The 24,142-nt window shown below is 53.8% G+C and overlaps 9 protein-coding genes across 9 annotated transcripts; 5 read left to right on the top strand and 4 right to left on the bottom strand.

Moving 5' to 3' along the window:
• Nucleotides 1-556: 556 nt before the first annotated feature.
• On the bottom strand, nt 557-2,103 carry UV8b_08292 (uncharacterized protein; the record flags this gene model as incomplete). The annotated part of the gene is made up of 2 exons (XM_043145789.1): nt 557-613; nt 676-2,103. The coding sequence occupies 2 exons, from the start codon at nt 2,101-2,103 to the stop codon at nt 557-559; spliced, it is 1,485 nt and encodes a 494-aa protein (XP_043001724.1).
• A 1,125-nt stretch (nt 2,104-3,228) lies between these two features.
• UV8b_08291 (uncharacterized protein) lies at nt 3,229-4,597 on the bottom strand (the record flags this gene model as incomplete). Its single annotated transcript, XM_043145788.1, has 2 exons — nt 3,229-3,653; nt 3,712-4,597. 2 exons carry the CDS (start codon nt 4,595-4,597, stop codon nt 3,229-3,231), a joined length of 1,311 nt encoding a protein of 436 aa, XP_043001723.1.
• A 2,122-nt stretch (nt 4,598-6,719) lies between these two features.
• On the top strand, nt 6,720-7,267 carry UV8b_08290 (uncharacterized protein; the record flags this gene model as incomplete). The annotated part of the gene is made up of 3 exons (XM_043145787.1): nt 6,720-6,734; nt 6,924-7,030; nt 7,117-7,267. The coding sequence occupies 3 exons, from the start codon at nt 6,720-6,722 to the stop codon at nt 7,265-7,267; spliced, it is 273 nt and encodes a 90-aa protein (XP_043001722.1).
• Nucleotides 7,268-9,652: 2,385 nt separating this feature from the next.
• On the top strand, nt 9,653-10,860 carry UV8b_08289 (uncharacterized protein; the record flags this gene model as incomplete). The annotated part of the gene is made up of 2 exons (XM_043145786.1): nt 9,653-10,426; nt 10,723-10,860. The coding sequence occupies 2 exons, from the start codon at nt 9,653-9,655 to the stop codon at nt 10,858-10,860; spliced, it is 912 nt and encodes a 303-aa protein (XP_043001721.1).
• Nucleotides 10,861-11,573: 713 nt separating this feature from the next.
• Nucleotides 11,574-13,157, top strand: UV8b_08288 (uncharacterized protein; the record flags this gene model as incomplete). Its single annotated transcript, XM_043145785.1, has 2 exons — nt 11,574-11,778; nt 11,830-13,157. The coding sequence occupies 2 exons, from the start codon at nt 11,574-11,576 to the stop codon at nt 13,155-13,157; spliced, it is 1,533 nt and encodes a 510-aa protein (XP_043001720.1).
• Nucleotides 13,158-13,398: 241 nt separating this feature from the next.
• On the bottom strand, nt 13,399-14,098 carry UV8b_08287 (uncharacterized protein; the record flags this gene model as incomplete). The annotated part of the gene is made up of 4 exons (XM_043145784.1): nt 13,399-13,500; nt 13,563-13,668; nt 13,730-13,843; nt 14,094-14,098. 4 exons carry the CDS (start codon nt 14,096-14,098, stop codon nt 13,399-13,401), a joined length of 327 nt encoding a protein of 108 aa, XP_043001719.1.
• A 655-nt stretch (nt 14,099-14,753) lies between these two features.
• On the top strand, nt 14,754-16,038 carry UV8b_08286 (uncharacterized protein; the record flags this gene model as incomplete). The annotated part of the gene is made up of 3 exons (XM_043145783.1): nt 14,754-14,875; nt 14,978-15,026; nt 15,832-16,038. 3 exons carry the CDS (start codon nt 14,754-14,756, stop codon nt 16,036-16,038), a joined length of 378 nt encoding a protein of 125 aa, XP_043001718.1.
• Nucleotides 16,039-16,209: 171 nt separating this feature from the next.
• UV8b_08285 (uncharacterized protein) lies at nt 16,210-18,003 on the top strand (the record flags this gene model as incomplete). Its single annotated transcript, XM_043145782.1, has 2 exons — nt 16,210-16,459; nt 16,553-18,003. The coding sequence occupies 2 exons, from the start codon at nt 16,210-16,212 to the stop codon at nt 18,001-18,003; spliced, it is 1,701 nt and encodes a 566-aa protein (XP_043001717.1).
• A 629-nt stretch (nt 18,004-18,632) lies between these two features.
• On the bottom strand, nt 18,633-21,679 carry UV8b_08284 (uncharacterized protein; the record flags this gene model as incomplete). The annotated part of the gene is made up of 3 exons (XM_043145781.1): nt 18,633-20,803; nt 20,869-21,113; nt 21,447-21,679. 3 exons carry the CDS (start codon nt 21,677-21,679, stop codon nt 18,633-18,635), a joined length of 2,649 nt encoding a protein of 882 aa, XP_043001716.1.
• Between the last annotated feature and the right edge of the window lie 2,463 nt (nt 21,680-24,142).

Below are 24,142 nucleotides of genomic sequence, written 5' to 3'. Positions count from 1 at the left end.
CATGCAGCTGGGAATGAGCAAAGAAAGACCTTTGTTAGGTTAGACGATGAGTTTCTGTTTTTTTAAACGAGGGCGACCCTCACCATTTTAAGTTGCAAACATCTGCCTTCACGTGGCCTACGACACGTGATACATTGTCAATGTAAGATGCTGGCATCCAACCTTGACACATGAATCAAGTACAGCATGTATCACCAATAGTTTTGCAGTACGTGGCGGAATCGAAGGGGGAGAAATACAGAGGGCAACAGATGAAGTGGGTGATGTGAGTCCACAGCTACGAAAAGTAACTCCGTCAGTACGGGTCAGGTTGGTGAAATGTTGCCTCCTTGCCTCACAATGTTAGAGCAAGGGAAAGGGGTCGGAACTCAGAGGCACACAGTTAGTTGCATTGTCATGTGGGTGGGGTTGCAAGACCGTCATGGGCAGAAACACTTTCTTTTCGCTCTCATGGCCTAAAGCAGCATAATGTACATTTATTCGTCTCGTCGATGGATGCTATTCATCGCTTGTTTCATCTCGTTTCATATTGCCTGTCTCGTATCGTACTTCCTCTTCATGGCGACCGACATGCAAACGGGCTGTGAGCGCTGCCTTGAGCAGTCTCCTGGATCTGCCTTGACGTTAGTTTGGGTACAAACTATCCAAAGCCAAGTCGCCTCTGTGCAAACTTACAATGTCTACAATCGTAGAATAAGTGCCGGCAACGAGCGTGACCGCGCCAACGATAAAGGCCACAATACTTGCGATGCTGGTCAGCAGATTCTCCTTGGAGTACCAGCTGCCCCTACAAAGAAGCTTGAACCACATAATGGCAGGGATCCAAAACGAAAAGCCCGACACGAAAAGAGCTGAAGCGAGTGAAAGCAGGTCGGAAAAAATGGGAACTGCCTCGGCAATGACCCATGCCACCAAGGTGAATGCGATGACCAGCCCGATCCAGGTGGTCCACCCCATGGGTGTATTGATGTAGCGCGCAACAGAGTTCTTGAACATGCGACCGTGCAGGTAGCGAAGGGCTACCGTCGAATTGATGGAGCCGGAGATGAAGATGACTGGCAATGCGACTCCAAAGGCAGCCTTGGAAATGGTTGGTCCAGCGGACAGCAGTGCCGGAGCCTTAACAGAAGAGCCGACAAATGCATAGCACAGGGCGCCGGTGAGAGCGTAGATGATGATTTGGATAAAACCCGATGCCCAAATCGACTTCATGTAGTCGGTCGGAGTGTGCATTTCGTCCATGAAAGAAAATTGGCCAATGGCGAAGCTAAATGCAAAGATAATGTTACTGACGGCAACAAATGCTTGGGAAAACGTCACCCCTTCCCTGGGCCAGGCTGACCAGTCAATGCCTCCGAGACCCACGGCGGAATCGTTCGCCTGAATACCTGTGGCAATGAGGGTTATAGCGACAGCGGCAACTATGGACCCAAAATCAACATAACCGAGGACGGCGACCTCCGTAAACGATGGCGGGATGGCCAGGATAAGCAGAATGATGGCAGATACCGCGGAAAAGACGATGGAGCAACCGTGGCCATCGCTGAGCGTCCCGAGAGCGATGCTTCCTGTCAAGGCATGCGAACCAACCACCATGACCAACTCAAGAACCAGGGCAGCACCAAAAAGCTCATATCCAAATCTGCCGAGCAAGAGCTTGCCCGCATCGGCGTAACTGGAAGTCTCCGGGAACTTGAGCTTGACCTGCCCAACGAGATAGCTAGTGAAAATCGCAATCAATCCCAAGGTGATGGTAAGAAATACGCCAGCGAACATGCCCAGTGTGTGAAAGGCTGCGGGCAGACTGAGCGCTCCCAAGGCGACGGCCTCAACGATGGTGACGATGGCCAGGCGCTTCCAGCCCAGGCGATGGAAATGCGCATTTCCAGCGGCAGCAATCTGTTTCAGACGATCTTGTGACAGTTCCTCGCTCGTTTCGCCAGAATCGTCCTTGTCAGCAACGCCAACGGCAAGGCTTCCGAGGGGTGGCGTCGTGGCACCTGATGATTTAGCGCGGCTAGTGGTACCGACATGATTTTTGTGTGCCAGTGGCTGCGAAGCCGCAGAGACGGGAGCAAGGATGCTATGACCGTCGTCAGCCATGACCGAGGGAGGAGCCGTAGCCGATACGGAGACGATACGGAGAAAACTGATCGAGACGAAGGTAAAAGACTATTCAATAGAGCAACAAAAAAAGACAACACACTCGGAATAGATTGAAAGCTCGCTTGGTGAAGAAAGGCGCATTTATTTGAGCGGCGGAGTTTGCGTTCAGTGCCGATGATGGATGGGGTGAAGAAAATTTTCCGGCAAAAGTCGAGTCATGAAAGAGGTTTGTTGTGATGGCGCCGGCAGGGGATCGCGCCTGCCTCCAGCTGAGAGACCAGCGACATGTTGTAGGTGGTAGGGAGAAGGTACGTGATACGAACCGCGGCCCCCGAGGCTTGCTTCGTTTCTTCAACCTGCAATACTTTACTATATTGTCCATAGTGACAATTCACTCGATGTCGTCTCGAAAAGTTGTTGTTCTATGGGTGCTCTGTGGCAGCAATTACCATGTCGCATTTACTAACATTGTATGGTTGGACATGCAAGCCCCCCAACTTCTGGAAGGAGCCCCGTTGACTAGGGTCATCCGTGGAGATTATAACGTAATGCCACCAGTAAGTCGATTCTTCCAACGAGTCCACTGATAAGGAATGTGGAGGGTTCAACGGTACCAAAAGAGAGGGCGTCTTTAAGCCAGCGCCGCCGCCAATACTCGAGGTTGCAAGCTTGTGGACACGATCATCTGCGTCGTTGAGCAGACACATCTCACAAGCAAGATAAGAAGGCTCTGATTTGCTATCCGGCTAGCCTTGCATGCTAATCAGCGCGTGGCTGCAGGGTTTTGAATCCCCAGGATCCAGGTAGTCACGACTCGCATATCGTTTGTTTCCCTTCATAGATGGCGACTTGGCAGCCACCATTATACAGGTCAGCTCGGTTAACCCCTTCAGAGCATGCTAAAATCCATACAGTACCGAAAACCTGAGAAAAACAATCACACGGAGAGGACGAAAACTGGCCATGATGTGTTGCAACAGAATACATGATATAAAAGGGTATGATTTAAGCCGCAATCTCCGCCGAAGCCGCCGTGATCGTCGCATTCTCAACCGGCTCAATGGATCCAGTCGAGGTATCTGCAGCAGCAGCGTTCTTTTCCATGATCTTGTTCCCAGAAGGCTAGTTCGTCTTGCCACCTGGCACTATGATACCCTGTCGGTCGTACAAGGACCTGCAGCGGACATACTTGTCAAGTTTCCAGTAGTTCTCTCTTAAAGAGACGGCGATGCTCTCTCTCTCCTGCTTAAGCGAGGCGGCCTGTGTACCCTCTGGGTTCTGGATCCACTGCCTAGTAGCGTCTTCGAACTGTTGGGCGAAGTCTTGTCTCTCCTTTAGGAGGGCGTCGCGGGTAGCGGTATCCTTCATCGCATCGTTCTCACCGGGAATAGGCTCTTCGTATTTGTATTCCCAGTCGTCCTCACCACCATGTTCCTTGAGGAGCTGGGAGGGGTGAATAAACTCCTCGAGGCCTTTGGCTCCGTATGTGAGGTGGACCTTGGATGCGACAACGGGGTCAAGCCAGGCCGAGATGATTTTCCAACAGGCTGCCAGTTCTTAGTACGCTTTTTAAATACAAAGGAAAAAGTTGTGTTGTTCACTCACGCTTGAAAACCCAAGGGGAATTGTGAATAAGAATCGAACCCAGCGATTCAGGGTAATTGGCTTCAAAACATTTAATGATGAACTTGACGGGAACATAGTCCATGTTGGCAAGGGTAAAGTCGGTGAGGTCAAACACAAGAGTGGCAGTTTCGACGGAAGGGTGTAGGGTCATTCTAGCGGTTTCAATAAGGTAGACTGTATATCGCTCGAGGCTCTCGACGGACTGATCAGCAGCACGGTGCATCTTGGTTCGAACGTAGCTGACAGGCCGGTTCTGACGGTCGAAACCGTGGATGAAGCTCTTTCCGTTGCGCATTTGCTTCATGAAGTCCTGGGCCAGACATTTGCTCTTTATTTTGCCATCGTGCTCGTCGCGGACGAGAACCTCCTCACCGTTGGTCAGGATGTCGGAGTCGATCTGGGCCTCGTTATGTCTCCAGTTCATTGCAGAGAACATCATGACGAGAGCCTTGTTGACGTCCCACTTTCGGGCTCTGAGGAATCGCAGAACAACGGCATCTGGGTGCTCATGCTTGATGGCTCCCAGAACCATGGCGCGAAGAGATTGGGACGTCTGAGTGGCGATGACTTGCTGGAACTGCTTGGATAGGCCGTATTTGTCCGTGTCACCGCAGTCGATAAGCTTGAGGGCTTCTTCTGGGACTTCGGGGGCAACTGGTTCGGCCTGAGCGGCGCCTAGTCCGAACCAGCGGGATTTCTTTGGAGCTTCGACTTTGGGCGCGGCAGGGGCTTCTGTGTCTTTCTTGCGATTCCACTCCAGTAGAATGTCGTACAATTTGAACACGGCCTGCCAGAGCTCTCGCAGCTTGGCTTCCTGCTCCGGCGTCAGGTTGCCGACGCGACCATCTGGGATTGAGTTGTTCATGGCTGCGGCGTTGATTTTTGCCCCAAACAAATGCAAAATGCTACACGAGTCGCAACCTGTAGTGAAAAGCAGTCAGGTTAGCCCAGATATTTTGCGCAAGAGAATTTTCCGCCTATGCTGTCAGTCCCAAGAGGATTGAGGCCTGTATGTGTGTGCACCGAGGGGAGGGTAACAAAAGTTCAAACTGCGGTCATGCAGACAGGGGCGGTGAGAGAAGGTTTACTGGGCTGGGGGGCAGAAGTTCCAGAAAAGCATTGGGCTGGGTTTCCACGCTTCGAGCACGACGGATGGAAAAGCAACCAACTGACCCGATTGACGATCCAAGGACAACGCGCAGCTTCAATTCTCAAGGCTGGAAGCAAATACTTATTCAAGATGGAAAAACGTCCACAGAGGCATAAGGTGATGCGGGTACGCCAAAAAGGAGAGCAAGTTGCGCATGTCGCATTGGGAAATTTATAACTAGAAATAAAATAAGCGATCACGAAGGGCTTAACAAGAGCATGTGCATAAAATGGGGTAGGTTGCGGCTGCATGGACCCAACACGGGTTACCGAGGCTCACAAGGCGGGGGTTTGCATTGCAGCAGGCAATATGCAGCAAGGTTTGGGACAGACAAGCTTGCGATTGGAGGGATGCCAGATGCGGGTCATTGTCGGTCGATAGCGCACCAGTTGGCGCAAGGGGCCGCAAGAGGGTGCAAGATGGCTACGGAGTAGTAAGATGGGGAAAGGGAAAGGGAAAGGGGCAACAGGACGGATGCGCAAAGTGCGGCGGTACATGACCCAGGTGTTATGCAGGGCCCCCCCCCCACTCCCCGCAACGCACGCGACGCACGCGACGCATGGATCACCATTCCAGCATCTTCCAGGAATGTGATGGGGGATAAGGGCCCCAGGGCCTCCCACGCAGCACACACAGCGCACGCACCAGCGCACACACAGCGCACACACACGCTCATACCTCCGTCTAATTTGGTCATATGAAGGACCCTGAGAGATTCTTACCTGGCGGTGAAGCAGACTAAGCAGACTACTGGATTAGTCGGCTCAAAGACAGGCAGACCTTGCCAGAAAAAGCGAGAAATTGTTCCAGAACAAAGCACAGAACCTTCTCTCTCCGGCTGCACTAGATTCCACCCTGAGCGAGCGGACCGGAGCCTCGGAGAAAAGTGGATCTTTACATGCATTCTTTTGCATGCCTTTACATGCCAGTACCTGTGCTCTGTCTCTTTCGAGTATCCCGTGTCCCTGCCTCACAATATCACGAATTTAGCTCGATCGATAACCTTAGAAGCCACCTCGATACCATACGTCATCCTTTTACGGGAAATTAGGCATTAAGGTGCCGATTCGAATATACGATTACCGCAACTGAGGGTTCCTGACTCCGTCAGGACTCAGGACTTATCAATATCTTGCGGGCTTTGTTCATTACCCTCGCACAACCCCTCGTATCTTTTTGGGTCTAGCTCTTTCCGCATGATCAAAAACTGCCTTATTTACGTACTTCTTGGAGTGCTATGTAACCTTTCAGTCTGACCGCCCACCGCTGGGCCGTCGGCACCCCTATTCATTACCCCGAATAGCCGAGACACGTGGTGCTTGGCTTTATCTGTTGGATTTTGAAATGGGAGGTAGACTACGGTCTCACAGTCAGCCGACAAGTACGGTGGCGGCGCCGCCATGTGCAGATTCATGTGCGTGTCCATGCGCATAGTGATTTTCTTGCCCTTGCATCGTTTGGGTTAAAAGTTGGCCAATTTGCTAATCCACAAGGCTTCCAAATCTTCCACTGATCAGTCTTCATTCCCCTGAGCTACAACGACTCACCTAAACAGCAACTGTTACATTAAACACGGGCTACACCCACGTCTTCCAAAGCTGTTTCAGCAATCACCAGGAAACCGAAACGTGACGCTCACTGAAACTCTTTCGAATCGCATCCTTGTTCATTCAGTGATTTCGCAAGTTCACGCCCTGCCGGGAAGTTTTTCCGCCAGTTACATGGCCCTTCAGAATCCTTGCACTCCCTTGTGCCTCGACATTTCTTATTCGAATTCATCGGGCTTCTCACTCACAAGGTCGGAGCGTAGGTGGCAAATGAATGGCTCAATGGGCACATGCTGCAATTGTTGGTAAGTGTCGGGTGCTTCTTGTATCAATTTGCCGCAACTTGAAGGATACCAGTGGTAAGCCCGAAGGTTGTGCACTTGCTTGGGCTGCATGGGTTGAGATCATAAATGCTTGAAGAGGCCGTGGCAGGCGCTGCCGAATCATGGACCTCGTGATGGACGCTGACGAGCGTTGGGACTGTGTCTGGTAAGTCTACAAAGATAGCTTTGGATTTGTTGGCGTTGTTTGTTGTTCCATGGCAAAACTGGGAGCCATGGCCGCAAGCCCACAAGATCAGTGCTCGGATGCTGCGATTCAGGTAAGTATATCAGGAACTCTTGACGCTGTTGGCCATGGTTAACTTGGGACTGTGTCCTGCACATGGGTCACGGTCGAAAAGTTTAGGATTGGTGTTGATGCTGTGCTACAAGTGAGAGTTGTCGACCAAGTCCTCCTTACGTTCGTATTTACTATTGAAAGTTCAATATTAGGGCGGAAGTGTCGTTGCATCAAAACCGGACGTCGCCATGCCCCGAATGCATCAGGGTTGAAGTAGTCAGCCAGTCATTGCATCTTTGCAGATATAAGCCCCTAAGCGAACAAGTTATCCGATTCTTTTGAGTCCAGTCCTTGCTTTTGGGGAGGCGAAAGAAGTCCCATGAAATGCAGATAGACGGGAAGCAAGCAAGTTGCTAAAAATCCAGTCTTGTCCGTTGAATTACCCCATTTAGGGGCTAACGCATAGGAAGCCACCCAGGCACCGGTTCCATTAGCCACGCTGTCTACTCCGTACCGGCTCCGGCGTTCGTTAGGCTCTACATATATATAGCATTGCTCGGGGACCTAAGCCGAGAGCCCAGTAGACACGCGCGGCTCCACGGTAAGCTGATAGGTACGGGAGTACAGACTGTACTATACATAGTACTCCGTGCAATATGCACGATGGCTTGGCTGCAGCCCCGTCCTTGTATCGCAGTATATGAAGCCCAATAAGCCCAATAAAGCCGCACCTTGTGTGGCGTCACATTTTAGTGCAACACCTTGTGCTCGCTGAGCAAGTACCAGGAACCAATACAACCATGGCGCATGACATGCCGGCTGAACCACAAGGCATAATCCGTCGCCTCTCAAGTGATATTTATTGTAGACATTGGCGCGTGCCAAGCCAGCTTGATCGTAGTAATGATGACCCATGGCAAGGCTGGAGCAATACATCGGGTTTCCCTACGCCGCCTGTTGGTCCCGCGAAAGCAGTCCGTGTAGGAACGGCCCTCGGTCGTTGCTTTTCCCAAGTTTGTTATTTGCATCATTACAGCAATATGTTGAATGTCGTTTAAAACCCTCGTGCTCCCTCGGCTGAAAGACGCTTCGTGGAAACTTGCCTTCAGTCAAACACCAAGGGTGATTGAGGGGCGAAAAGGATGAGTGGCATTATGATGACGAACCAGATCATACCTCATCATCATTATCATCATCGTCGTCGTCGTCTTCTTCTTCTTCTCCTTTTTCGCCACTGTCATGGTCTGTCGTTGTCGTTGTCGTTGTCGTCATTGTCATCATCGTTGGATAATTCTACATCAATCGAATGGTTAGCCAGCAAAAATAAGTCTGGAGTCCGATTGGATTCCTCCGTTGATATACGGAGTCTTGGGGGAAAGAAATTCTCTTGGCGACTTCTTTCAATAGGCATCTTCCGCTGGTACCTCGTTTACTGGGGAATAAGGCGCCTTTCACTTTCTTGGCGTAGATCATTTGCCAAAACAGGGATAGCTCCGTCGCAATGCTCATTTAGAAATACGCCTGCTGTTGCACCAAAAAGGCGTAACGGCATGTATTAGATTTCTTGTGCTGCAACACACTGTCTACGGAGTAGGCTAATTTTCAATATGGCGCTGCAATGCCAAAACTCAAACTCACAGCCTCAAGCCACGCAATCGTCCGAACCCAAGGACGTCTGCTTGACTTTATCTCCCGTCCAAGCATTTTGGCCCTTCAGCGTCTGAGTTTCATGGTCATCAATGAGGCTAATGAGATGCTTTGGATCGAATTAGGAGAAGAGGAGCTGCGCCAAATGTTGACCAGAAGAGAGCAGGATGAAGGCAAACATAGTTCACGGATATGTTATGTCCTGATTGGCTCGTATGTACTCCGTAAGGAGAATTTTGCACGCTTCTCTTGGTTTGCCGACCGTCTTGGGTGATGTAAAGTTGTAAGCCTGGGGAGGGGGATGATCAGCCGGGCCGGGATAATTTCAGAAGTGGTGACTCGTATCACATCCTATAATAGTCGAGTGAGGCGGCGTTTCCCATTCCGCGGGGCTTGCATAATACATACGACTGTCAATTATAGGACGATTTCAGCTCATTTGTGCTTGTAAATTTCCGCGAACCGGTCAAGCCACAAAAGCCATCGGCCATGCATTCAGGGGTTCAAGCAGGAGACTCGGAGTGCTTTTGATCCTTTCTCGGAAAGACAATCGGGATCTTTACGGACTACGAGCTGTTTATTCCATTAATTCCTCCACTCTATAAGAGTCAAGTCACGTCCGAGAAGGCGGAGAAAGGAAAAATAATCCGTTGCACCTGATCGACGGGCTGAAATATTAGTCTCCACCATGGATCCAACGCGGAACCAAATATCACCGACTTTCGTTAGTCGCGCCAGGGCTGGGTAGTAGTAGCTTCCTTGGTCGCACATGATATGGAAAACTTTCTTTTCCCTCCAGAAACGTCACGCCGTTGTGGTGATTCAGCAGATGGAGGATTGCATTGCGTCCATGGCAAGAGAACATGCCGAAATTTATTATTTATGTACATATATATCTATTGATCCACCCTTGCAGCTTGATTCTGATTCCAGTAGAGTAGACAGACTTGCAACCTCTCATCCAGTCATCAGTGGTTTTCTTGTGCTTTTTACGTTTTTAAACACCTCCACAGCCATGTTGACGGTCTTGGTCTCTGTTCTCCTCTCCAGCAGGGTGCTGCTGGTTGCTGCGGAAGCTGTATTTTACGGAGGCATCCCGACTGTAGGAGTCCTTTACGACGACAAGATCAAGGAGCATTACTGCACAGCCAGCGTGGTGGAAAGCACAAGCCGAAATATCCTCATCACCGCGAGCCACTGCCTCAGTACTGACGGCACGGAAATGAACTTTGCCCCGGGATACTTCAACGGCACGGCTCCCTACGGCACGTACCCCGTCGAGGCTCTCTACGTCAGCCCGGACTGGAACAAAAACTTCAACATCAAACGGGACTTTGCCTTTGTCAGGCTCGGCAAGGGCAAGTACAAGGGCAAGAAGGTCCATGTGCAGGACGTCACTGGCGGCAACAAACTGCGCATTGGCGCCGGCTACACGCAAAAGGTCGAAATCGTGGGCTACGCCTATGGGGAGCAGAGGCCCCGGCACTGCTCTTCGGAAACGTACCGAGCAAAGGATGGTCAGATGGGCATTGAATGCGGGCCTTTGCAAAGCGGCACCAGCGGCTCGCCTTGGCTGGCAAACTATAATAGCGGGACAAGGCGCGGCGATGTAATCGGCGATATTGGCGGCTGGCATACCGGCGGTTGCGACGACTACGAGACGTTTTCATGCAGATTCTCAAAAGCTACTTTGGAGCTGTTCAACCGGGCGGTGGCCGGCGGTCCCGGCGATACAGTCACCGGCGGCGCTCCTGAAAACTGCAACAGCAGTTCGCAAAGTAGGAAGAAGGTAATGAAGCCGGGGAGTAGGAAAAAGGTAATGAAGCCGGGAAGTTGATGACGGAAAGTCTGGACCAAGCATCCATTAAAGTATACGTCAGTGTCAATGTGCAGATAAACATGGGATACTCGATAATTTAAGCACATGATGTGCTTGTATCTTTCTTTCTTTCTTTCTTTCTTTCTTTCCTTTCTTCCTCTTTTCTATTGGAAAGTTTTCAGTCTTGAGGGAGTAGACTTGTGGCAAATCCGCAACTCACTCCAAAGATCGATGCGCCAGTTGGGGTGCTGTGCGTTGCAGATTAGCTGCATGCCGCTGTTAAGGCTCCCATGTCTGCTTGCGATGATTTGTTTGAGCGGCTTCATGCCTTTGTTGGACCTTCAATTTTGTTTTCCGAGCAGCGCCGTTTGCTGCTCAGTTCCGTGACCCATGCTGCAACCTGACATGCCAGGCAAGAGGCCTCTATTTAGACGGCTTCATCATCGTTTCTTATTCCAGATGCCCCAGAACTGCCGCCATTATTATGCATCGTCTTTATATTCAACAGTTCAACAGCGCGGTTGGGTGGATGTTTGGTGCATATGAGGGGCACGATGTGATATGAAGGAGGCTTGATTGAGCTAAGCTAGGATATGTGATGGTGGAGTGCCTATATAGGTAAGGTCATGTGACAGTGCAGCAGGGTTGGCATAGGTGGATCGTGCACCCGTCGGCTGACGCTATTGACGCCTGGGTTCTGGCAGCTAGGGCTACTAACCCTCCGCACAACAGCCAGTACCATCTCCAGAGTCCAACACCACATATGTCTGGTCATTGCCGATCCGCTAAGCCTAGGTCCGGACTTGGCTGACGCACGTCGGCTACTGAGCATTTCCGTCCCTACATAAAAAACACAGGGGATATGAAACGCCGGCCGACGCCATAAACCCAAAATTGCTCAAGATCCACCATGACCATGCTTCGGCGGCCGCCGATGGCCGGCATCGTGGTGCCATTGCGGAGGAGCCATGCGACATGGAGGCGGATCAACCCGCGAAAATGATGAAAGGATGGATGGATATTAATACCCATTATAGATTGTTGGCACTGCCTTCCATATCCTCCAAGCTGTGGTCGATACACATCGCACGGCTTCCGTCATTCACAACGTTCCAGCATGGCCCCTTACCTCGGTCTACGCGGCTCTGCGCTGAGCCGCGCATTCATCGGGCTGGTTGTCTTGCCGGCATTCTTCTGCTACGGCTACAACCTCAGCGTTGCGGGCGGGCTCCTGACACTGGATTCGTTTGTCCAGGCGTTTCCGCAGCTGGATACCATCAACACCGTGGGCGAAGAATTGCGTCGCAACTCTACAATACAGGGTAACTACATCTCTCCGCGCTCCATCCGACCACAAGATAACATTGCGACAGGGACCGTGGTTGCCCTGTTCACGGTCGGCGGCATGCTTGGCTCCCTATCCTGCGTCTATCTGGGGGACAAGCTCGGACGGAGACGAGTCATTTTCGTCGCGTCAGCAACTACCGCCATAGGCGCCGCCCTGATGGCTCTGTCGTTTAGTCTTGCGCAGCTCATCACGGCGAGAATCGTCCTGGGCATCGGCACGGGCGGGTACGTTGCCACGGTGCCCGTTTGGCAGTCAGAGATTTCCAAGCCCAGCAAGCGAGGTGCTCATGTCGTGACGAACGGCATCTTTCTGGGCGCGGGAGCCTCCGTCGCCCTCTGGATAGCCCTTGGCTTTTACTTCGTCAAGGGCACTACCCTCTCGTGGCGGTTTCCCCTCGGCTTCCAAATTATCCTGCTGGTCATAACCATGGTGTTTGTATGCGTGCTTCCCGAGTCGCCGAGATGGTTGGTGAAGCAGGGTCGACATGATGAGGCGAGGGCGATTCTCGCCGCACTGGGCGACGTGGACCCAGACCACGATGCTATCACGCAGGAGATCCGGGATATCCGACTTTCGCTGTCTGTGTGCGGCACCATGTCATGGAAAACAATGTTCAGCATGGGGAACCAGCGCATGCTGCACCGGACGGCGCTCGCGGCCGCGGGACAAATGTTCCAGCAGCTATGCGGCATCAACCTCATCACCATGTATGCCACCACCATCCTGGAGCAGCATCTCGGAATGGGTCCCGTCAAGTCTCGCGCCCTTGCCGCGTCCATGTGCATGACGCAGCCCCTGGGGGGGTTCTTCGCCTTCTTCACCATTGACCGGCTGGGACGCCGGCGGCTGATGCTCTGGAGCGCCGCCGGCATGGCTGCGTGCATGGCCGTCCTGTCGGGCACCACGAGTGCGCGAGACAACGCGGTAGCGCTCCTCGTCGCCATCGTGTTCCTCTTTGCGTTCCAGTTCATCTTCACCGTGGGATACTCGGGCCTGACGTTTCTGTATGCCGCCGAGATTGCGCCGCTGCCGCTGCGGGCAGCCATCAGCGCCGTTTCCACCGCCGTGGTCTGGGTGTTTAACTTTTTGCTGGCCGAGGTGACGCCCGTGGGCTTCAACACCATCGGCTCGCGCTTCTACGTTGTGTTTGCGGTGCTCAACGCCGCCATTGTGCCGACCGTGTACTTGTTCTTTCCCGAGACGAGCGGGCGTTCTTTGGAGGAAATCGACGACATTTTCACCCGGTCGAAAAGCATTTGGGACCCGCCCAGGGTTGCGAAGAGCGTGCAGTCAAGCCCGGAGGGGGGTGCTTCACTGGACAAGGACGAGTCGATTGGTCAGGCGGCAGCATAGATTTCTTTTCTTGCCTTCTTCTTCTTCAAGGTAATTCTAGTGCCAGCAATATACAAAATTCTAAAGTTACCTGTTACCTTCACGGAGACAAGGACAGGCCGAACGTTTTCACTGCCACGGCACATTGCTGCAAAGCAAATACTGACTGGCGCTCGCCATCGTCTACACCAGCCCAAGCGCTGGGCACAAGACAGACCCGTCAGGCGCAGAATTAGCCATGCCATGCGGCATTAAACGACATCTAGCAGCACTCTTCGCTACAACCGCAGCCGCAGCAGTTGCACGAGGCATATTCTCCGCCACGCAGTCGCACGTCGTCGACCGCCATTCGAGACTCGGGTTCCTTGACGCGCCGCCTGTCAGAATACGGTCAGAGATAATGGCGGGATCCCGCAAGGTACGCACCGGTTGCCGCGTCTCAACCGGCTGTGTGGGGTCCTGGGGGAGAATCTCCGTCTTGGCGGGCTGCTGGTCGACTTGGTCTGGCATCGCGGGCGGGGAAAAGTTGAATCTGCCAAGACGCTGAATCATGAGGAGCTGCTCACGGGAGCCTGCGCGGGTGCCATGCTTACATTACACCAAGGATGGAATGGTCAGTCTGGGTGGGGGGCCCAGGTACGGATGGTGATGAGGAACGAGACGAGGGACACGAGACAGGCTGCGGACCTAAGGAGGCGCATTCTGGCCTTTAATTGTCAGTTCCATGTAGTCGGGGCCCCCGAGTTGCCAGCCGCCCTCGCGGCTTATTGCCCAGAGCTGCATGCGATGCGACGATTTTGCTCCGAGGGCTACACAGCATCACCATTATCAGCGGTTATTTCCCTCCGGCTGCGCTTGCCAGGGATTGCAATCCTCAATTGCCTGTCATCAGACTTACCACCAGAGTACGGATCAACCGACCATTGGCCCCCCCCTCTTTGTCATCCGACGACTTACCACATCCATGTTGTGTAACGCGGCTGCCGTTCAATCACGTTCTGCGCAGACTGCGTCAGAAGGGTCTCGACCCAGGCCCCGGCCTTGGAAGTTGGGATGCAACTGGCAGCTCTTTCCTCGAATACCCTGCAATCGCCATCCAGCAAGTTGGCCAGTGCTTTCCCAGGCAGGCCGCAGCGCGGACTCCGAGGTACGTCTTTGCGTTTGCGGCAGTCAGCTGCCACAATCGATACGATACCTAGCAGGCTAGCAGGTCTGGTTTGCTGGGATATTGAGTAGCTTTTATATAGACCTGACTTTATGCCACGGTTTGACCGTGCTCTTTATTTTTAGCACCACCTGTATAGGTGCTGCCGCAATTGTTTAGTATGTACCTACTGAGTACAGAGAAAGAGTAGTTGATTGATATGAAGTTTGCGACAACTCCTTCTGTGCGATTACAGCACGGTATTATGGTGAAACTCGGTATTCACACTACAGCAACTCGGCAGATAACTAGTAGTCTACTCATTTCTGCATTGCTACGCTTTGAAGCAAAGAACTTGTGTATAGTAACACACTGAATACAAGGTCCTTGCGTTCATTTCGTAATACTATATATATTTACAGCTGCCTGCAGGTAAGAGAGATGGAATCAGTCTGACATATTTTCGCTGCAAGATGTCGCAACCTCTTGTTGTCGGTATCCCCAGAGGTGCCCAAACCAACACCTTGATTGGAAACAACGCGCCCGTCGGGGAGCAAGAATCATGCGGTCTAGCATCACCAGGACTCAATCTTGTGTACGCTCATCATCTTCAGCTCGTAAAACCGCCATGCCATAAACGGTAGGCATATTCCGTATTGCGCAACTGTTGCAGCGCAGCTGAGTCTTGATGATGCAGATTTTACGACGCTACTTGGCAGCACGCCACTATTTGCAACCTGCAGGCCGTAAGTGCCGTCTGATTTCTTATTGTATGACAGTAATCCGTAGACTAGAATCTTTCAGGCGCAACGTTCCCGAGTCGAACCTTTCTGACACATGCGCTGTACCAGCCGTAGAAGCCGGCGCAGCCGCCGTGGAGCCTTGGGTGGAGGCAAGCCGTAACTTGCATGGCCGCTGGTGTCGACAGACCATTTTGGGTTCAATGCCAACAGCCAGTCGGTTCTATCATCCGGCTTCGTGAAGCAGACCCAGGCGCACGATGCGTCCAGGTGCATGGCAATGCCCATGGGTGCTTTCGCCATGTCGATGAATCTTTCAAGATCATGGCGTTAAGTGTCAACGTTGCATCGAGCCCCACATCAGCTGTTAAAACCATTGATATGTAGGAGCAAAAGTTCGAACTACTGTAGGTCTAGGCGCCTGGATGCTGGATGGCGTGCGAGTTCTCATTGGCACGCGTGGCTGGCAGCTGCCGCAGCTTTCTGCTGGCTTCTTTCTTTCTTTTTTTCTTCTTTTTTCCCCCTGCTTCCTTTGCCCATTTCGCTGTTGTTTCTGCATTGCGCTTGATGTACAAAGTCTGTTGGGTATCGCAAGACGGACATGGCAGGCGCATTGGTCGGAGTCGGTCACCGCTGCGCCATCCGTCGGCGGCCCGTTCGTGACGCAACGTCATACATACACTGTAATATGGATGGAGGGCAACAGCCACGTGGTTCGGGTCGGCTCCTGCCGCTGGATTCCTTGCCGGCCTAGCGAGTCAGAGTCCAAGACGTCATTGGGCGCAGTCTGACGGTGCTGAATTGCTGACAGGTCGGCCACGCCGCCGGAAACCGACTAACCGCATCAAGCGACACGCCACGAGAGCTGAAGGACATGAAAACGGCTGCTTCTGGCCCGACGGGGTCCAGGCGTCCCGAAGACTCGGTCGGCCGCTGGGAGTTCTGGGTCCTGGGCTCCTGGAGGTCCACTTGGGGCGAGCGATCTGGAGAATACGAAAGCCGCACTACGTCATGCTAAAAGTCGGAATACGAGGATTACTAGTAAGATCCAAAGCCCAAAGTGTACATGGGCAACGTCCAACTTGGCCGGCATGTCAGCATTCATGGATAAAGCGACGAGAGCCTCCTCCTTCTCTCCCCCCTTCCTGGCTGCTCTTTTCTGCAGACACACAGAGACGCCATCTTCGATATGAGAGTCGCGCCGCTCCTAGCATTATCCTCCTCCGTCCTAGCCGCCGACTGGGCGAGCGAGTCGTGGGATGCCATCGTCGTCGGCGCCGGCACAGCCGGCATCATTGTCGCCGACAGACTGAGCGAAGCCGGGCTCAAGACGCTGCTCCTGGAGCAGGGCGGCAAGTCTTACGGCATTGTCGGCGGTCGCGAGGGACCCGCGTGGCTCAACGGCACGGACCTCAGCAGGGTCGACGTCCCCGGCCTGTGTGCGAACCAACCCACCACCCTCCCCCCTTTTCTGCATCGCTTTTTATTAGCTGTGCACTCGGCTCGTGAATCGCAGCTAACGTGAGCCGCAGTTTCCTCCATTTTCCGCGGCAAGTCCAGCCTGCTCTGCTCGCCCGACCAGGTGTCCGCCTTCCAGGCCTGCACCGTCGGGGGCAACAGCGCAATCAACGCCGGCCTGCACTTCCAGCCGCCCGCCTCCGACTGGGACAACTACTTTCCCCCCGGGTGGCACGCCGCCGACGTGCAGCCCTCCGTCGCCAAGCTGCTGCGCCGCCAGCCCCCCCTGACGCACTACTCCCCCGACGGCAAGTTCTATATCCAGAGCGGCTACAAGGCCGTGCACGACTGGATCGTCGGCTCGGCCGGCTACAAGAATGTCTCGCTGCTCGACACCATCAACGACAAGGAGCGCGTGTTCGGCCGCCCCGCCTACAACTTCATCGACGGCCAGCGCGGCGGCCCGACCCGAACGTACCTCCAGAGCGCTCTCGCCCGCTGCAACTTCCGCCTCGTCATAGGCGCCAGCGTCAAGTACGTCGAGCAGAGGAACGGCGTGGCGACCGGCGTGACCATCTCCCACGACGGCACCATCAAGACCATCAAACTCGCCCGAGGGGGGCGCGTGGTCCTCAGCGCCGGCGCCATGCTCTCCCCCAAGATCCTCATGTACTCTGGTATCGGGCCGCGTGAGAAGCTCGCCAAGCTTGCCGGCCAAAGGTTCACGCCGTACGTCGAACCGTCCTCGTGGGTCGTCCAGCCCCAGGTCGGCAGCGGGCTCTTTGACAACCCCAACACCTTCATCGTGCTTTCGTCGCCCGACGTCCAGTCTTACGTCTACAAGTACGACGACCCGGACCCCAAGGACCGCGACCTGTATCTCAACGGCCGGCGCGGTCCCTATAGCTTGGCAGGCCAGACCTCCGTCTTCTGGACATACGTTAACCACACCGACGGCACGCGCTCCGGAGTCCAAGGCACCGTCTCCTCGTCCGGATTTGCGGAGTTCACGGGCGCCAACACCATAACGCTCAACATCTACGGCACCTCGGGCCTCCTCTCTTCTGGCAGCGTCGAGCTCTCGGACGGCAACTTTGTCGCCAAGCCCAGCTCGGGCATCTACTACGGCCACCCGCGCGACGCGCAAACCATAGCAAGCTTCATCCACTCCCTGTTCCAGCGCCTTCCCCCCTCAACGCCCAACTCCCCGGCCAAGTCGGGTCTCACCCCCCTTAACCTGGCCCAGAACTCGACCCTCGACGAAATCGTCAAATACATCACCACGCCGTCTGCCTACGCCGTGGGATCCGTCCAGCATTGGTCCAGCTCTTGCCGGATAGGCAAGTGCGTCGACAAAGACACAAAGGTGCTGGGTACCAGCAACATTCACGTTGTCGACGCTTCCATTCTGGAGCCCGTGACGGTCAACCCCCAATTTGCCGTCATGGTTGCCGCGGAAAAGGGAGCCGAGAGAATACTGGCCTCCATGAGAGGGAGGCCGAGGACGAGAAAGGCCCGAAATTGATCGCATTGCTGGGCCTCGGCAAGTTTTGTTATTTAACGTGTACAGATTCATGATCTTGAGAGCAAAAGCATCGTATTGTATTTTGGTAGTATAGTCAGATTGGTTGGCAATTTTTTTTCATCAGAGCTTTGTATCAGCATCACTGGGCTTTTGACAAGATTTCTATTGAGTATGTGTAAATGCATGCATGACCTTGTTGCGAGGCGGTGTCTGATCATGTGTATGTATGTAGTGTGCACTGCCTGCCTGCATTGGGTAACACAGACAAAGATGTTGGCAGCCATTTCTACCACCTTGTTATCCGCTCAAACAATATCCAAGTCCAAAGTCATGATGAAGTGAACTTGTCGGTCAACTATGGGCAGGATTAAGCCGCCTCGTAATTTCCATCGGCACACCTACGATGAAAAGATAATTCATGTCGTCATGAACAAACTTTTAAGACTGCCGACATGCCAACTTCCGTGTCCCTTGCCAATTAAACCCATGACAATATAAGTCATACAAAAAGGAAAAACCAGACCAGAGCGTGGGTATATAACACAGATTTTCCCAGATATCGAGCCTTTTTACATTTTTACACCCACACAACCGTAAACATACCACATCCAAAAAAAACAAAGAATGCATCAGCCTTCGTATTTCCAAAGCCTCTTGCGCTCCGACGCCCACCATAAACCAACCTTTTGCGCCTCCACCACCCATTCAGCTGCCTCGTTGCCGTGCCTGCGCCGCACCGAGGCCTGCAAGCTGGAAATGGACCATTCCAGCAAAGGGTACAGCTCCATCGGGTCCTGGCCGAGGTCCGTAAACATGTATTCCGTCTTCTTGTCTAGCGGAAGCACCAGCCTCCACGGCGTGTCGGAAGACGTAATGGTCAGCATGCGGCCGCCGGGGTTGACAAGGCTGTAGTTCCACGCCCGCCGGCCCTTGTACGACGTTCGGAACGGCCGAACCAACGACTGGCCCTCGTAATCCTGCATCAAGTCTGCCGCCGCCGACGCGTCGCGCTCGTTTAGAGAGCCGGTGTGGACGAGGAGGTCGAGGATGGTGGGGAGGATGCTGACAGAGGTTGCGTTGACGTGGTGCTGGACGCGCGGCAGCTGCGGATGGCGGAATGTGATGGGAATGCGGAAGTTGCTAATGTGAGGATTCTCATACGTGCCCGTCTTGGCAACGTCTTCTTTGAAGGCTTGCCCGTGGTCGCCGACAAACACGACTAGGGTCTCGTTGGATATTCCGTGGTCGTCAAACATCTGCATGAGCTGACCGATCCACACGTCGTTGAACCGAATCGAGTTCAAGTAGCTGTTCATGTCCTTGTGAGTCTGCATCAGTCCGTGGGCCTGGCCCAAGTACTCGCTCGTATTGAACCACTTGGGCGTAGACCAGGGATGGTGCGTTGTGCTGGTAAAGTGGAACAAGAACATGCGCTGATTGTTGGCCGTGGCATTGGTTATGTAATTCGCCATGTGATGCTTTACCGCCGTGTCCGGATAACCAAAATAATTGACTTCTTCGAGATCCGCCTCGTCCAACGAGTCTTGCTTAATACGGTCTTTGTTGACAATGAGGGGAAAGCCAATCTTCTTCTCGAAGACATCTTGCCGGTCGTAGCCATCGGTTATTGCCTGGAAGAAGGCCGGATACCATTGCTGTTGGTGAAAGTGGTCAGACGGCTCTTTCGTTTTCAACCTGTTGAAGAGCTCAAAGATCTCGGGCATGCAGGGCTGATAGCTTTCTGTTTCCGACTCTTGAAACATGTCTACGGGCATGGGCCACGCGCCACAGAGAACGGTAGCCAGACTCTTCATTGACACACTGCTCGTCGTCAGAGCACCATTTATGTTGATTCCGCCGAAGCCTTCCTTCGTCTTGTCGTCCCATTCCGAGTGTTTGCGACCAAACGCCGTGCCGTTGCTACTCCTCCAGTTGCCCCCCAGGCCAGTAATGCGCTCCGCATTTGGTGATATGTGCGACAGCAACTCGTTGACATCGTCGTAATCGAGCTCGTCATGAGATTTCATGAGGAGGTTGTGAAACCCCGAGCCTTGCCGAAGCGGGAATAGTTCCTGACGCGCGCTTTCCATCAATATCACGGCAACATGCTTGATCTTGACAGAGCCGTCTTTGAAAACGGCCTGCAATGGCTCTAAAAAGGGGTTCCCCAGGTTGGAAATCTTGATGGGATCGTTGGCGGGGTTGTAGTATGGGTCAAGTATCAAAGGATCGGAGCAGTGCTTCCTTTGCCGTTCCGTAGTGTTTAAGGGCAGCTCGTTGGTGCTGGCCTTTGCATCCCGGCTCCAGCGAGCAAAACCGCTTAGAGGGATGGCGGGCAGCCAATCCGGCTGCCTGTCTCGGTAGGTCTGGATAATATGGTTCGCAGCGCCCGGTGCCCAGCCTTTGAAATATCCCTGGGGGGCCTCCCATGCCGATTTATCGATCAATTCGGGCAGCGGCCATGAGGTGGCGCATTGAACGGGCTTCGGCAAGAAGATGGCCAGCAAAGGCAGGGGCAGGGTGGAAAACATGCGGCTGTATGGTCTGTCACGATCAAAAAATGCCGATATTCCTAACAGTCCGACGAGAACCAGCAGGGCGAAAGTCAGGGGAAGGTAACGGGGACAGTGCATGGCACGAGAAGAGGTTGCGCCCATCTTTTCATGCAATCCATTTGAGTCGGAATCGGAATCGGAATCCGAGTCGAAATCATGTTGGAGAGTGGGCAGAAGTGAAGACTCGGTCTCTTCCCACTTGGTGGAATTCCTCAGGCCGGCTTTGGAGGTGGTCCATCGAAACACTGGCAAGGCGGTTAGGAAGAAGCTGGTCAATCAGTGCAGTCGATGGCAGAAGCGGGTTACTGACATGATTGCGCATAAATCCCTGCCGCAGCCAAGGCACGGCTCACGAACCTGTAAAGACGGGACTTGATAATCCAAGAAATCACCAAGATGCCACAGGCAAAGGAGAGGGGCATTGCGCCTTCGCTCAGCAGAATCTTTCGGCCCTCTTCGCTAGCGGCAAACGATGCCGCATCTCCCCAATCAGGCTCGCCGCCAGACTGGTAAAAGAATCCCCACTGGGACGAGGCGGCTCCGAGGGTAACGAGACTGCGGAGATGGCACAAGAGATGTTAGTTGCTGGCAGAGTCATCAAAGAAGGTTCAAGAAAAACCCCTTGTAAAGCGGAGAAGGGGCACCGCCGGGTTGAACAAGCGTCAGGTCCCAGCCGTCTGTCAACTTTGTCAGGCAGGTATCGCGGAGTCTGGTCTGGTGCTGTGGACTGGTGCCATGCAGTGCTGCGCAGGTGCTGTGCAGTGCTGGGTCAGGCGGGGTGCAGGCGTCAATCGGATTGACCAGACCAGTTGACCAGACGACCAGACGCCGGGCAGCAGAACGTTCCAGATGCCGTTGCAGATTGCCCCATCCCGCGTGACAACTTACCAAATCAAGCAGGCTGCGAGGAAGCCGAGCGAGGAAAAGAAGCCATTTTTGGGACGCAGAAGGAGCCAAACAAGGCTTATCAGAACAATGTCGGGCACAACGAACGCAGGCAGGCAAACGACGGTAACCGCGGTCGGAAAAGCACGCGCATTGAGAAAAAGGTGGAGAACCTTGGTCGACGTAATCGAGAGGAAGAAGATGGCGAAGAAGAAGCAGACCAACGGAGGATACATTATGGACCAGTGTTGGTCAGCATCGAGCCAAGGCCCGCCACGACAGGGCTTTCCACTCTTCGAGAATCGCAATGGCCGGGCTTGTTGTTGGCGAAGAAGCCGCAGCAAAGTAGTCGATCAAGGGAAAAGAAGGAGATGTCCGAGGGGGCACGTGGGCAGGAAATCAGGAACCGGTCAGACGAAGACGCCGACGCGAACGTCTGAACTTGGCGCCGATATTTATTCAAGGGCCTGGTTGCTGCAGAGTGGCGGACAAGAAGCAGCAGAAGCAGCTACTCCGTACGGAGTACTCTGTACACAGTACAGAGAACACTCCCTACCTCCAGTCTGGGACGGAGAAGTTGGTTACATGTGTACACGGACCGCGGGCCACGAACCACGGACCACGGACCAGAATTTCTTGCTTTTTGTTCTTGCAGGGGCGCAAATGGACGGACCAGGCGACAGCGACGAATCAGCAGCAGGGCTTGGGCTCACCACGGGCGTTCTAGGGAGGGGGTCCTGTCAACTACCTAGTGGCGGAGGGGAGCATGAGGCTAGTATTGTACGTACTCGGTAAAGCCAAAGACGTACGGAGAACGGAGTACTGGGTAAAGCAAAGCCAGGCCGCGCGAGAAAAGCAACGGGCGGCGGTTACAGGCTGGTACAGTACGCAGCGGGTGGGAGTCTGGGTGGGGGGAGTCTGGCGCAAAGGAGGCGCCCGGGATCGCGTGCCCATCTTCCTCTTCTGGCTGGTGAAGCGACCAGAGAGCGAGTCAGCCGCAGCCACACGCCCCTACCCGCCTGGGTCGCTGCAAATAATAGTAAAAGTGAGCAGTCGCTTGTGCCGGCAGACCTTTCGGTTGGATCAAGGTGTACGGAGTACTCCGTACTCCGAACGCTGGCACCAAAACGCCACAAGTCGCAGGCCCAAAGCAGACGGCCGATAACTGTCCATTCATTACCGCGACCATAAAAGATGTATTTCAAGTCTGCATCACCTTGTCTGGTACGCGCACCGGTGATGACACCGTTCCCCCGTCTGTTTGGCGTTTCGGTCCGCTACAGTCAGCCAATCCGCCTTGTTTAGCGGCGCAAATAGCTGGTATTAATTGATGACTACGGGGGGGGGCGCAGTGGAGTTGGCCAGTTGCATCTTTGTCGGAGCTAATGCTGGGACGTGCGGCTTTGGCACTTCCCCACACAAGCTGTTTGATGCATCGAATACGAGCCTATGCGTCTCATCAGGGAATAAACGGATTGCTCAGCCCCCCTGGCAGCCCGTCCTGCAGTGAAACATGAGCTGAGTGTGCTGCATCACAGAAGCAGTTACTACCGCTTGTCGAAGCCACTGTTCAAAGCCTTGTCCTAGTATTCCCCATCTATGATGCGATACTTTCATCGTGTGTAGGTACCTGGGTACGTACATACAGGGTTTGAGACGGTGCGATTCGTTGACTGGACGGCTTGCATCAATACCTGCCCGTCCCGGGGAGGGAGGGTAGGGGGGAAGGGGGGTGGGCGCGAAGGGGAAAGGGGAAATGGGTGGAAGGGGGTACGGTCCTGAAAAGGAGCTCCCCCTACCTTAGGCTAGGTAGTCCGTACTCAGAAGTCTGTGGGTCCTGTACTAGTAGTAGTAAGGTAGGTCAGGAAGTGATGGAGGTTTTCAGCACTTGCCAGAGCAAGCGCTAGCCTGCCCCGTAATCATTGTTGGCATGAAGGCCCACGCTGAGTGGTTGATAACGAGACACCCTGGGGCATGGAGCTACCATACATGGGCGGCCAAGCACTCACGCGACAATACGGAGTAAGTAAATCTGCATCCAGGACTCGCTCAACAACGTCCGAGGGCTCCGTGTTTTACACGATTTTCCAACGAATTACTCGACACGTTTGACAGGACTGTTGACCTGGTACGGGCTATGGAGTACTCCGAGGCGATGCGGACTTTTGTCGCGCCTGGGTGCCAGGCATCAAGGGCGGGATACGGCCCCCACTTGCATTTGCCCTGCCCCGCCTTGCCATGTCATGTCATAACTCGTCGTGTTCGGCCCCTGCCCTTGTCGGTTTCGCGAGGTCACGCGAGGACGGGCTGTCTGCGACTCTGGACTCTGCCGTCATGGAAGTGAAGCTGAAGCTTGGCTGCTTCGCTGACACTGGCCCCTGGCCGGCTTCCTGCGCTAATTCGAACTCTCGACCCATTCATGTTCCGTCCCATCGCCGCCCCACATCGCCGTCCAAGAGGCACGCTATAGCGCCTGGCCGTCCATCGTACGGAGCAATTTGACGCCTTTCATCGTTTCAGGCGCGGGTGCAATCATCAATCCCAAGCGCCGAACACATACCAGATATTGCCCGCCAGCCAGAAACACATTGCATCGATGGGGCCACGGTCACAGGTAGTCTCGAGATGGTCATGCTTGCTGGATCAAGCATGCATTAAACACACACCCACCCATATTCCAAGTCTGCCGAGTGTGCCTG

This window comes from Ustilaginoidea virens, chromosome 7, assembly GCF_000687475.1.
Source record: "Ustilaginoidea virens chromosome 7, complete sequence".
In the NCBI taxonomy this organism is placed as follows: Eukaryota; Fungi; Ascomycota; class Sordariomycetes; order Hypocreales; family Clavicipitaceae; genus Ustilaginoidea; species Ustilaginoidea virens.
The sequence above is the reverse complement of the archived record's forward strand: the minus strand, read 5'-3'. Positions and strand labels throughout refer to the sequence as shown.